The sequence below is a fragment of the Mycteria americana genome, chromosome 1 (genome assembly GCF_035582795.1).
Source record: "Mycteria americana isolate JAX WOST 10 ecotype Jacksonville Zoo and Gardens chromosome 1, USCA_MyAme_1.0, whole genome shotgun sequence".
NCBI lineage: Eukaryota > Metazoa > Chordata > Aves > Ciconiiformes > Ciconiidae > Mycteria > Mycteria americana.
Window position 1 is genome coordinate 96885163 of NC_134365.1, and position 13032 is coordinate 96898194.

At 34.4% G+C, this 13032-nt stretch overlaps 2 protein-coding genes across 3 annotated transcripts in view; both read left to right on the forward strand.

Moving 5' to 3' along the window:
- The window catches only part of FILIP1L (filamin A interacting protein 1 like), a 49165-nt gene extending 46938 nt beyond the window's left edge, over positions 1–2227 (forward strand). Inside the window, exon 6 of the transcript XR_012777448.1 lies at positions 2116–2227. The gene's annotated coding sequence lies outside the window, so the exon portion shown is untranslated. The remainder of the gene's footprint in view (positions 1–2115) is intronic.
- TBC1D23 (TBC1 domain family member 23) overlaps positions 1–13032 on the forward strand; it is a 35819-nt gene that overhangs the window by 6324 nt on the left and 16463 nt on the right. For both annotated transcript variants that reach the window (XM_075514017.1, XM_075514025.1), the window contains exons 2-9: positions 2116–2227; positions 2454–2559; positions 5341–5545; positions 8454–8577; positions 10674–10798; positions 10912–10955; positions 11903–12006; positions 12766–12888. In XM_075514017.1, coding sequence (XP_075370132.1) covers positions 2116–2227; positions 2454–2559; positions 5341–5545; positions 8454–8577; positions 10674–10798; positions 10912–10955; positions 11903–12006; positions 12766–12888 — 943 coding nt within the window. The remainder of the gene's footprint in view (positions 1–2115; positions 2228–2453; positions 2560–5340; positions 5546–8453; positions 8578–10673; positions 10799–10911; positions 10956–11902; positions 12007–12765; positions 12889–13032) is intronic.

The following is a 13032-nucleotide window of genomic DNA, read 5'->3' on the forward strand; positions in this document are numbered from 1 at the left end:
CACCTGAAATACAACATGCATGCAGCTGTTGCATTCATTTCCATGTGCCTGTTTAATACTTGGATAATATTTGTAGCAACTGATCGTATTTTGTGGGCTATAATTCAAGGCCTAGCTGTTGCTCTCTAGTCTGTCATGCATAGTGTGTACAGAAACCTGCAATATATCTATGAGCATCTAGCTCTCTTCAGCTGATGTTTGATGTTGGCTTCTGTTGAAGTTAGATCATCCCAGAGTTCGTGCCATTTTGCTGAGTGCTAGGTCTCTGTGTAAATGTCCTGGAAATACTTGATTTTAATTCAGGGTGAACTGATTTGGTGATTTAGTTTTTCCAGCGTTGATTGTTATGTACACAATCGGACAACAGGATAGGTGACAGATGTGCAAGTGTGCTTGTGTATTTCTGTCTCAGGAAAGGGATATTCATCCTTGCAGCCTATAGTTCTATAATAAGTGGGCTTTGGGAATTTTTTTTTAATACTAAAAATTTAAGAAAACAAGGCAAGTCAGTCTCTTTGTAAATGGTACTTTCTTTCATCCAAATCTGCAAAATTACTTGAAGAAAACAGACTATTAGTTGTGCCCCAGTGTATATTTGAAATGTGATTTTAAGTGCTACCAAAAAGTACTGGCAAAGAAACTGGCTGGTATGATGCACGGAAAATGCTTACTCTGCAAACTTGTAAATACTTTAAGAATTCTTAAGTAAGGCTAGCTCATTGCTTATTGTTAAGTATATGCATACATTCTTACAGGATTGAGATTTTAATCTGTTTATCAAAAAGGGTGATATTTAGAAAATCAGAAATTTGTGTGTTAAGCCTTCCGAAGATCAAACTTGAGAAGCTTTATATCAAGGAGTTAGTTGTGGATATATGCAAATTAAAGCAGCAAACAGAGCTCAACAGCTGACATGCTTTTTCCATAGGTATTTGGAATTGACTACATAGTACGTAACGTGGATTAATTGAGAAATGTACTGGTAACACTTTAACATCTGTTATTACACATGTGTAAATGGACGTGTTGTTCACAAGGAATGCATCTTCATACTTTAGTATCTGTCCTGAATAACCAATCGCATGCTATGTTTTGCTCTGGCTATAAACCTCCTGGCTGTGCGTTTAACTCCTCAGGTATATGAAGCAAAGCCTTTCTTAAGGCATGTGTCAGAGCTAGTAGAGAACAGTTAAGAGGATACAGTAAGGGAGAATGTTTGCCTACAGGACCTATGTATCACTGCCATTGCTATTTTTCCAGTGAACCTGGTGTTTTGCCACTGCTGTGCTACATAATATTGAAATTCCTGAAATCATCAGATGTGATTCTCTCATTGTTGACAGCATGGAACCATTGAAACAGTCTGCAGAAGTTATCGGAGAGATTGTAAAGTAATCATTTCTGAATGCGTACCTTCTTACCTATAATGCTTATGAACTTTTGTTCTCTTACTATGGCAACTTAAAGTATCATTACTGTTTGACTGTCTTGTGAATTTGTGTATTTTGCTACTTTCTACACTGTTATTAACATTTTTGTATGTTTTAATTTAGTCTTGTGCACGTCTACACTTACGGTACTAGAGCTTTATAGTTAAGTAAACCTGAGTTTGACTAAAAGGTTCTTTCCCATTTCAGGAAAAGATGGGGTTAAAAGCTGACTGTTCTAAACCATTGAAATAAGTTTTCTGTTTTCTAGTATTTTATTTAAAAGAACCCTGCCATCTAATTTAGGTGTAGCATTTGCTTTGAATGCATCGTGTGTGAAAATTTGCCGTGTGTCTCAAGTTGTAAATGACAACTAAATTTGCATTTTTATGATACATTTTGCAACGTTGCCACTTCATGAAAGCAAACAAAAAGTGCTCTGAAGTTATTCTTTTTCTCATATGTAAATTGAATGGAATTAGAAGTTGAACAAGCAGCCCGGAAAAAAAAAAAAAAAAAAAATTTGCAAATATTATTTTCAAATTGGCAAATTATCTTATAATATATCTCTACATATGTGTGGGGTTTGCCTGATAGTAGCTTCCAGTCTACACCTATTTAATAGATAAACATTGAAAAATATTGTATAATTCATTTTTAATAAACACATTTTGTATCATTATTATAGGGAAAAAGATCTTGCAGACGCTCTAGAAGAAGGAGGCTGTGATCTTGAAACTGTGAGAAACATCATTCAAGGAAGGCAATTGCCTGCTGATCTGAGGGCCAAAGTCTGGAAGGTAAATACGAGCTTAAATCAAGAATCAGGAAGTATTTGAAGTTGCATTTGATTTGCGGTAAATTATTTAATGACCAGGCATCTATACAGAAGAGATATAGTACTGGAATTTTAATATGCATGCATGTTGATTCAGTTTTAGGATATTCCTCTTCATTGAGTACAATAATTGGGTAACTACAAAAGGACACTAAAATGTTTAGAGGGTTTTCTATTTTTGTTTTCAGATTGCACTTAATGTCATAGGAAAGGGGGACAGCCTGGCATCCTGGGATGGCTCTTTAGACCTACCAGAACAGAGTATAATTCATAATGATTGCCAAGAGCTAATTGGTAAGTTCAATTACATTTAGATCACCTATGTGAAAACTTCTGTACTCTGTCATCTTGGTGCTTTGTTATTTGAATTAAATAACCTGAATGATATTTACATTTTGGAGGAAGCTTTGAGGAGGAAGATGAGAGGGCAGAGAAAATCAGAAAGAACTTGTAAGAAAACAGTAGTATGTTATCTGTACTCTGACTCTGAGATGGGTGATGTCATGGAAGTTTAAAGTATTAGCTTGTAAGTGATAGTTTGCATGGTCAGAGCCAAATGGGAAGAAAGCTCCAGGAGCTGAAAAAAATTTAAATTTTTTCCAAGTTCTATCTTTTAAACCAGACAGTCTTTCTATAGTGTCATTCAAGTTTTTAATTGTCTAATGACTGGTACTTAATCTGAAAAGCTGGTGTAGCACCAAAATGCATATAACTTCTAAGGGAAGAAGTACATTAAGCATTTTGGACTTTAAAGACTCTTTTTTTAAAAGGGTTTTTTTAAATAGTGTTTTCAGCAAAAATGAAAGGTTGTGTTTGTGAAAGCAAGATGCTGCCAGGACATTGGAAATAATATTCTAGTATGTCTGTAAGGAGCTGTCACAAGATCTGGTTGGCAGCTCATCGCAAAAATGGCCAAATCCCTGACACCATGTAACAGTGTTAGTATCAATAATGCGGTGATGGAGTCAATGCTGACTCATAAATTAGAATACTTCTTATGGCATCAATAAGAGAATCTTCCATTTTATTACCTGTCATGCTTTAATTTATTCTTACACAATTGAAAGTTAAGGCAGAGAACTGAGTTATTGCATGCATGCATACACACATACCTACTACTTTTAAAATGCAGTTCTACATTTTCTAGCTCTAGAATCTAGTAGGGTTTATTTTCCTTCCCTCTCTGTCCTGTAAAGGAAAGGGGGGGAAAAAATTCCACTGTGTTATTTAATCACAGTGTCTTTTCTGAAAGATAGCAAAATGTTCCAGTTAGTGTTCATAACATACAAAATTAAGCACTTTAATATCTGTTAGTTCTTCTTTTGTCTTTATTGCAAATGTTTTGTAGTATGTAACAATATTAAACTAATTAAAGTAATAAATGTGAAGTTAGTTCAAATGAAGGTTATATAGAGATTTCAATTTTGGATTAGTTTAAGCCTCCCTATTTCAATGTTTTAACAAAGCAAGTAGTCTCCGAATTTAAAGTAAATTGCCAGATGGCATTTGAGTTTTAGGTACTATTTCATTTTCCTGAGAGGCAGAGGAAAGGAAATGCGAAATATTGACAGGGTTTGATGGGAAAGTATTAAAGACTTCAGTAATAAAAACTTTCATTAACAGTAATGAGACTCATGGGCTTCTTGTAATTGAGGGGGAAAAATGTTCGCTAGAAATTTAATCCCACTGCATTAATGTAGTGTGTAGGCATCTCTTCTCCCCGTGCAGGACATAACATGGATATTCCTTCTTTTACTGTAAGTCAGCTTAGCTATAGTAAAATTGACATAATCTAAGTGGATTAAAACAAATATTTCTGAAATATATAATTCATAAGTGTATTTAGTATTAGATTTTTTAATAAAAAAATCTAAGGAAGTGTTCAATATTAAACTGAAAATTGTATGAACTTACACAAAAGTCTGGTTTCACTACAATCTGTATAATAAATACCAGTATATTTAACTGTAAGTACGCTAAGTAGTTATTTCATCACACGGAGGAAGGCATAATTTGGGGTATGGTGTTGACATATTTCAGTATGTCTTAGATTCATTGCCTCGAGTGAGGTGGATGCCAATACTTCGTCTCAAGTGTTGTCAGCCTTTTAAGTAAGAAAGACACTTTGGAGCTAATGAAAACCTAAGCTTTGTGTATGTATCAAACTCAGTGACAGTATTTAAGAAGTGTTTAGCTTGCGACCTTAATTACAGAACTAGTTTTGTACCAAATTTTTGTGCCAATTTTCATCCAAATGCAACAATATAAATTATGGATTCAGAATTAGTCTGTCATTAAATAGGGAACATCTTTACTTTTCAGTACCTTACAACATTTGTAAGAATTTGAAACAATGTACTACATTATATAAAACATTATATGTTCATGGTTAGTGTATCTTCTGATTAGCAACAGTACCAAATTGAATTTAAAAGCTAGGTATAGTTGTAAGTAATCAAATAATTTCTTTTTTTATAGTTACCCTAACAACCCCACATTTAAACTATTGTTAAGAAAATTACTTTGAAGTAGAGATTAAAAATGTGATTTATATGTTAATACTAAAATTTAAGTCTCTAAGCCTAGCTGATTTCAAACTACTGATTTTCATAAATTTGCATGTCAGTGGGCTTTTGTGGAATTGGAGGTATGCATTGTGGGTTGATCTGTGCTGAAATTCAAATTAATTTGTTGTAGAGTTTAGCATAAGTTATATGCTGAACACATCAAATAGGAATAGAAGAGCGGCATTCTGTGCATTAAAAGAATCTACCTCTCTATTTCATATAGATCCTGGAAAACTCAAATTTCTTTAATCCTGTTGTTGTGACATTTAAATGATATTTAAATGCCTTATCCTACTGGGGTTATAAAATCACTTGTATTTTGATGCCTTTTTGGATGCCTTTCTCTAAGCATTTAATCCAAGCTGCTAGGTTTTTTGTTTGGTTTTGTTGCCTTTTTTTATTTTTTTCCTCCAAGCAGTCCCTATTGGTGCAATTGTGCTATGAAATAATCTTATTCAATTTCTTCAAAAGGCCATTGATATGGTTTATATTGTTGTGCCTGTTTCAGACCAGTTGTCAGTGCCAGAAGAGGAGAAGTCAGTATTACTTCTGGATATTGAGTCTGTTATTACTTTTTATTGTAAGTCACGCAATGTTAAATACAGTTCTTGCCTTGGATGGATACATCTACTCAAACCTCTGGTGCACCTTCGTTTGCCACGCAGTGATTTGTACAACTGCTTTTATGCTATCATGAATAAATTCATTCCAAGGTAAAACTCTTTCTTTTGCCTGTGTACAATTTTCATTGCCATTAAAAGTATTTTCTGAAAGGATGTGCATGTTGGTTTCAGCTAGAGTAGCACTGTTTGTAGCAAAGTTGTCAGATTCCGTCATATGATAATAAATTGAACCATCTTTCAATACCTGTTGGTTTGAAGTCCAGGAGATGATTGAGTTGGTTCAAGATGTAAAGAGTTAGCGTGTGACTGATGTAGACTTGATGTGCCTTTTAAAGAACAAATGTCATTTCATGCAATATCAAAAATACTTGTTTAGGAGCTATCTAATTCATATATGTTACGTGAAAGCATTTTTTCCTTTCCTTTCCTAGCACCTTCAATATCTAAAATGCTTCTATGCCAGTCACTTCAAAGTACTTCATAAGCACTAATTAAGTCTCAAAGTCTCTTTAGAAGTAGTTGATATTTTCCCTGTATTCTACTGAGTTGGGACTGAAATTATTTTTTTAAGTTATATTTTTTTTTTATAAAAAAATATGAAATTGGAGCTTTTCATGCTGTTATATAGGTGCTGTCACTAAAATAATTTTTTTATTTATGTTGGAGTAGCACCATGACACTCCAGTGAGGCTACAGGTCTTCTGATTAAGACCTTGTGCAATAACATATGGATAGTCTGTAATTAAAAATCTTAGTCTGATTCCCTGGAGAGGAGATTCCGGCCCAGCTACTGGATGTGTGCCCATAATATGAAAAGTGCACATTTGGTGTTGTGGCAGGAAACATTTATTGGCCCTGTCACTTGACTCAGCTTGTGTCCATTTCTGATTTGAAATACTGTTAGGCTCTGTGAACTATGGGGATAGTGGCATTATGGTCACGTAACTCATGTACTTTCAGCCATAGAAGGCTTTCAGAGTGTATAGTATTTGAGTTTTTCTGTAAGAACCTAGGTGGTGTTTCAACAAGATGTAGTCTGTTTTCTCTCCCTCTCCCCCCCTCCTTTTTTTTTTTTCCTTCCCCGCAATGGGAGAATGAAAGGCATAGAAAGGCAATTTATAGTAGGCTTGCAAATCTCTGCTTAGGTCATTTTGGTCTTGATTTGATGTTTGGCTGCTGGACCATCGTTACTATTTGATGAAAGTTTCATTTTTAACTTTCTGCTATTTTTGTTTTTTAAATCACACATTCACATTTTCTCATGTTTTGTAACTATCATGAAATATTAATTGGGAATTTATTCTAACAAAATATTGACAACAGGTGAGGGAAAGATACAGCATACCATCTCTAGCAAGCCGAAAGAAGGGGGGGGGGGGGCAGGGAACTATAATAGGGTATTTTAGATGAGGGAGGTTTTGCTATTTTTTCCTTGGAAACACTGTTACTCTCAAGGCTTTTGGTATAAAGTATCCTGTGGATACCTATCTTATCTTTTCCTCCTGCCTTTCCTCTAGAATGGTAAGTTTTCTGAACCATACAGAATTAACAAACAGTTAACATGGAAGTCTTAGGTCATTAGTATTCTTTGTTTGGGTCATATGTAGAAGGAAACAGTATCTCAGATATGCAATTGAGTAGACAATTATTTGTGTGAGAGCTTGTAAGGTAGTAAACTAGTTAATTAAAAAGCTGAAAGTGGATAATGGAAGTGTGTCACATCCCAGGGACCACGTGAAGAAAAGGTATTACACCTGCTTACATTACATCAATGTTACCTCTAACAGAGGGTAGAAAATAGCTTCCTTTTTTGTTTTGGTTTAAAAAACAAAACAAAACAAACCACACAACAAACCCACCCCCCCAAAAAAAACCCAACAACAACAACAAACCACCCTCTCCTAAAGTAAATGTAGGTTAGTTTCCAGGGCAATTTATTTCTGTTCAGCTAAACCTTTTTTTTTTAATTGTTTTTGCTTTGCTTTTGTGTTTTACCAGTCCTTCCAATGGCTGAGCCTGCTGCCTCCATGGGGCTTCTAGCCTAGGAAGTAATGGATAGGTACACAAATTCACAATTCTTTAAGTGGTTTTTTTGTTGGGCTTTTTGGGGGTTGGTTTTGTTTGTTTGGGGGTTTTTGGGGGTTGTTTTTTAAACTGGGTATTTATTAAGGGTTGATTACTACAATAGGTACCAGAAGTAAAAAACTACTGAGCGAAACAGTTAAGAAAAATGTCTAAACAAGACTCTTTCCACATTTCTACTGACAGTGGAACATTCTTTTTAATGTTTTTTTTGGGTGTATATCAATTTTTAATCTTAAAAGGTGGTAAAGAATGACTGACTGACTGGAATAATTGACCATATTAACCATTCAAACAAAGTAATTTGCAAGTCTAGATTCTTATGCTAAATTCATTAATAGAATATCTTTCTTCTTTTCACACTTTTTGTCCTGTTAATGGGAAGTCAGAGTTCTTGTATTAATTTCAAAAAAGAATCCCTGCATATAATTTGCTGTGATTGTTTCCATTTCACCACCATAGACATACCCTTCTTTAAGAAAGGCTGATAATTGTATTTGGAGATCTGTGTGTCAAGTTTCACATAAGTTTTTAAACACTTGAGATTTGTTCCTAATGTCTTTAAATGACTATTTCTTAATTTTAAATGCTCCTTTATTTCCTGCTTGATTAATTGACATTTAATTGTTATTCATGTGTGAAATAAGCATCTTTTAAATTTCCTTTGGCTGCATTGGCAGTATTTTGTTCTTTCTCTTGCCTTATTGATATAGTGGGGTTTTCAGTGTTTGTGGGTTTTTGTTGTTTTGGCATTTTTTAACTCTTGAGGCAAGTTGACTTCATGATCAATCCCTGTGAATTAAAAGAACAGTATAGCAAATTACATAATCACAACTAATAAAGAATTGCTACTGTAAGTCTGACAACTGGAATATTATGAGGGGGGGTTATGATTATTTTCCCTGCTACTTTTTAGGGACTGTTTTATGAAGGGAAGACCATTTCATCTATTTAGACTGCTTCTTCAGTACCATGAGCCTGAACTCTGCTCCTTTCTTGATACTAAGAAGATGACTCCAGACTCATATGCACTCAACTGGGTAATAAAGTGAAAGTAGGGAAACATAATGAAAAATAAATTTCTGTTAAAATTTAAGTACATGTTGCCAGTTTATGGAAGAGTAGTACAAGAGATTAGAACTGCATATATTGAAATAAATTGCATGTTTTAATATAGTGTGGGCTTGTTGTCTTCAGTTGTTTAACATAAGGTATGAGATCTTGTTAACGTCACATTTTTATTGTACTGGATGTTAATTGAGCCACTGATGTTAGGAACTACTTGGAATAAGTAAGAATGAGAGCAACTGACATACTCAAAAAGTAAGAAGCCATGATACTAGTTTTTATAGTGGGCAGCTGTATGGTTGTAGATATGGATAAACATCAGCCTAACAGGTCTTTTAAAGTCAAATTACTAATAATTTTAAAAACCTCTGTGCCAATAGATATATTTGACTGCCTCATACGGTGCTATGCCTTTTAGAATTTAGGCACATATATTTTACAGCTCTTCAAGAATTGGTCATTTCCCCTACCTTAACTTCAAAACTGCCTTGAGTTGGGGGTATTTATAAAGACTCTTACCTCAATCTTTTTTTTTTTTTTTAATAATTTGTGTAGCAGGACTACAACATAAAACAGCAAAATTCTCATGTTTCAATGCTACTTAGTATATGCAATACAAAATCATTATACAGTGCTTGCAGAGGCAAAGTCTGTAAATTAATAAAGAAGACTTTATGACCCATGAACTCTTCTAGGCTCTTCTTTCATACCCCTTGGCTTTGTAAAATTTTTTGTAACTCTGTTGCTTTCAGTTAAAGAGGTAAGACTGGAATGAATTATTAAACTGTGAGGTCTGTATTTGGGTTTGGTTTTTTTTTAAAGATGATTTTTTTAGGCTGCTACCAATTTTAATATTAAAATGTGTCCAGGAAGAATTTCCATCTTCTCAGAATCTGCTTATAGTAAATATAAACTTCTTTGAAGTTGTTTATTAAAAGTTTAGTGATTCATTAGGAAAAAATCTTCCCTTTGAAAGGAGGTAGGGAAATGAGCTAGTGTAGCTGCCCGTCCTCAATGTCATGCTTTCTGTCAAACTTTTCATCTTAGAAAAAAAATCTTAAGCCTCATTTTGTATTATGAGATTACATTAAAATTCCTTGTTTCATCTGTCAAAAAACTTAGTCTATATAGAGGTATTTCTAATGTGTAGAAACATAAGCAACATTCAGAGACCTGTCATTGCCTCATTGTCCAGGGACATTTTGTCTTCAGTTGTGTGTGACTCAGAATTGGATAGATCTTCTTACCTTTTGTTGTAAAAGTATACTAGGAAGTGTTGAAATATTCCACAGTAGTGTTTAAAAAGAGATATTGAGCTTTTGAAAGCTGTAGCTCTGATACAGAATTTGTATGCATCAGCAAGTTCAGTAAGACCCCAGTGAAGCCAGCTGGTATGAATCTGAGTTAGGTGTGATTGCAAATATTATCTGACATGTACGAAAAGAAGTTCCTACCTTTTCTTTTATCCACTTGGAACTTTGCATATCAGAGAGGATGTATTTTTAAATGGAAACAGGCAAAGATTTTGTTAAATGGTAATGAAAATTTTCTGTTTCTTGCAAATGTTTACTTACTCAGCCATGAGGCAACATAATGTAATGTTAAGTAAGTGGTGTTGTCAAACAAATGCACAACCATGTTCAATTAGCTTGGTTCTACAGTGAAAAATATAAAGAATGTGCTTTACAGGATCCTTTCAAAGTCCTGTTTGTTAAGGTAGTTCAGTAAATATATTCTCTTATTATTGTCTTGTTGGTATTTAGCAATGGCTATGAGCTAAACAGTATCCCAGCCTGATTGTGTTATCTCTGGTTGAATTTGCAAGGCTGACAATGTACAGCTGAGTTTGCCTTCACACTAAGCATATTTATTCATAGATAATCTGTAGCATTACTACACTGTTTCCATAAAAAGTGTTTTTTTGAGGGTTGAACCATCCTTCAATACATGGTGCAAATTTTGTTGGTTTTATTTTCTTTTAGATATCTTGTATCTCTGTTAAAAATGTTATCCTGATAAGATTGTTCCTGGTTATTGCTTTTTCTCACTCTATTTTCCAAATTTTTAGCTTGGAAGCCTCTTCTCATATTACTGTTCAGCTGAAGTCACTCAGGCAATATGGGATGGATATCTACAACAAGCAGATCCATTCTTTATTTATTTCTTAATGTTAATCATCCTTGTCAATGCAAAGTAAGTGTATAGCTAATTCTTTGGGACATTCCTTGCTGACACAGTTTTAATCCACTTCTGTTTCATTCTGGTTTTACTGATTTAATCTATGCCTGTGACTTTACTGTTTTCAGAGACGTTATCTTAGCACAAGAATCAGATAAAGAAGAAATGATAAGTAAGTACTGCTCTTATATAGCTGCTAGTGAAATATTTACCATATAGTATAATCCCCATTGATTATTATTTTTAATTACTAAATAACTGAATTATTTAATTATTTCCCTGTGATTGTCTCATTAATGAATCCCCTCACCCACTAATTCCTTTCTTACTATTCTTTCACTGCATCACGTTTGCCCTGTCTTTAACATTCTTTTCTTGTGTTTCCTTTTAGCACTTCCACACCTAGTTTTATACTTCAGTTTGGAGTACTTGAAACACTCACCATGTTTCTAAGCCCAAAGCAGCAGCTTTCCAATTGCTCTTTGAATCTCCTGCACTTGTTGCATTTTCCAGATTATTATCTTTGTGTGCACTTGATTCGAGCCCAATTCATTGTTCTTGTCTTACCTTCTTCTGTTTTTATAGAAATTACACTAAATTTCTTGTGAGCCTATTTCACCTGCCTTTGTTTTTTTTTCCTATGGAATAATACAATATAATTAACAATCTCGTAGTAGTTAAATATGAGGGTGCTTGGAATTTTGCATCTTCTCAATATACTGCAGAACTACACCCTTGTACCATCCTGGACATATAACAGTACTACTGATTATGTACTGTGTTTTAGAGGATTCTCTTGGTCAGCCCTCTTTAGAAAAGGCAGCTGATGTAGTATTACAACAGAAAGCTAAAACTATGCAGAGGTAAAGAGTGTGGTGAAAAATAATTTGCGTAGAAGGTTTGAACTTCTAGCAAATAGCATAGGCTTCCCATGGATAAGGAGTATTTCCTGTATCTTCTCTTTCCACCTGGAGAATGAATCAACATTCACGTTTAATCAATAAACTCAGTTTTGTTATGACTTGTTAAAAATAAGTTATTTTATGATGTGAAAAGGTGTATGGTGCTTCATTTCTGCATCTGAAATAATGGTGCACTTATGTCATTTGTATATCTCAGAATTCTTAGAAACTTCACCAGCCAATCTCGATTTAGAGGATATAGAAGATCTCTTCTCTTTGGCACAGTATTACTGTAGCAAAACTCCAGCTTCTTTCAGGAAGGTAATAAAGTAATTTTGAAATTCTCTTCTTTTTGGTGACTGTTTAAGCTCCTGCTGACCGTAATTTCGAATATTTCATTGTGATGGTTTTTTAAACAATTTTTTCATGTTATTACTCTGGTGGTATTTAGAGTTAAGATCTTTGAAAGATAAGAAGGTTAAGTGAAGCGTGTTAGAGAGAAGCTTCCCTGCAATATTCTCACTTCATGACTGATTACCTTGTTTTGCAAACCAGGTTCTTGTAAGAACTGATGAAGCAAAAATGCTGTACTGACATAATTGCGTTGTAGTAGACTGCACAGCAGTCCTAGCTGTACTTGCAACAGCAAACAGGAAAAAGTCACTTACTAGAGATAAAGCTATCATCACCTGCACTGTTCTTGCAGTTCTTCCTTACTCAAGATATCTGACTTCAGTGAATTCATGAAATAAAAGTAATTGATTGTATGTACTTTCTCTGATGTGTGTAGACAGGTATGTGAGATTTTGGGGGGCGGGGGGAACAACAACCAAAAAACAGGTATTTCATCATGTTGGCATGGTCAGAGTGGTGAACAAGCACGTTTGTAATGGAAGTTCAGGCCTTGTCATGATTTTCAGAAAGAATTTCAGTTGATCAAAAATTGAATTACTATGTGGACAAGATATGTGTATATCTGGCTTAATGTTTGTGACTTGGTGGATATAGTTTTACTTTAAGCCTTCATATCTGAAGACAATGGCTTCAGTTAACTTTTTTTTTTTCATCTTGCCTTACTAGGACAACCACAGTCTTTTTGGCAGCAGCTTGCTGGGCCTCAAAGATGATGACACAGACTTGAGCCAGGCTCTCTGTCTAGCAGTTTCTGTGTCTGAGATTCTTCAAGCAAATCAGCAACAAGGAGTCAGTATACTGAATTACTCTCTCCCCCCACCGTCCCCCACCTCCCAATTTTATGGAAAAGGAAAAGAATCACGTACTACTTTGTGTATCATAATTATTTTAAAGTGCTAACAACACAGATGTATATTTGCTATTTCAGGAAAA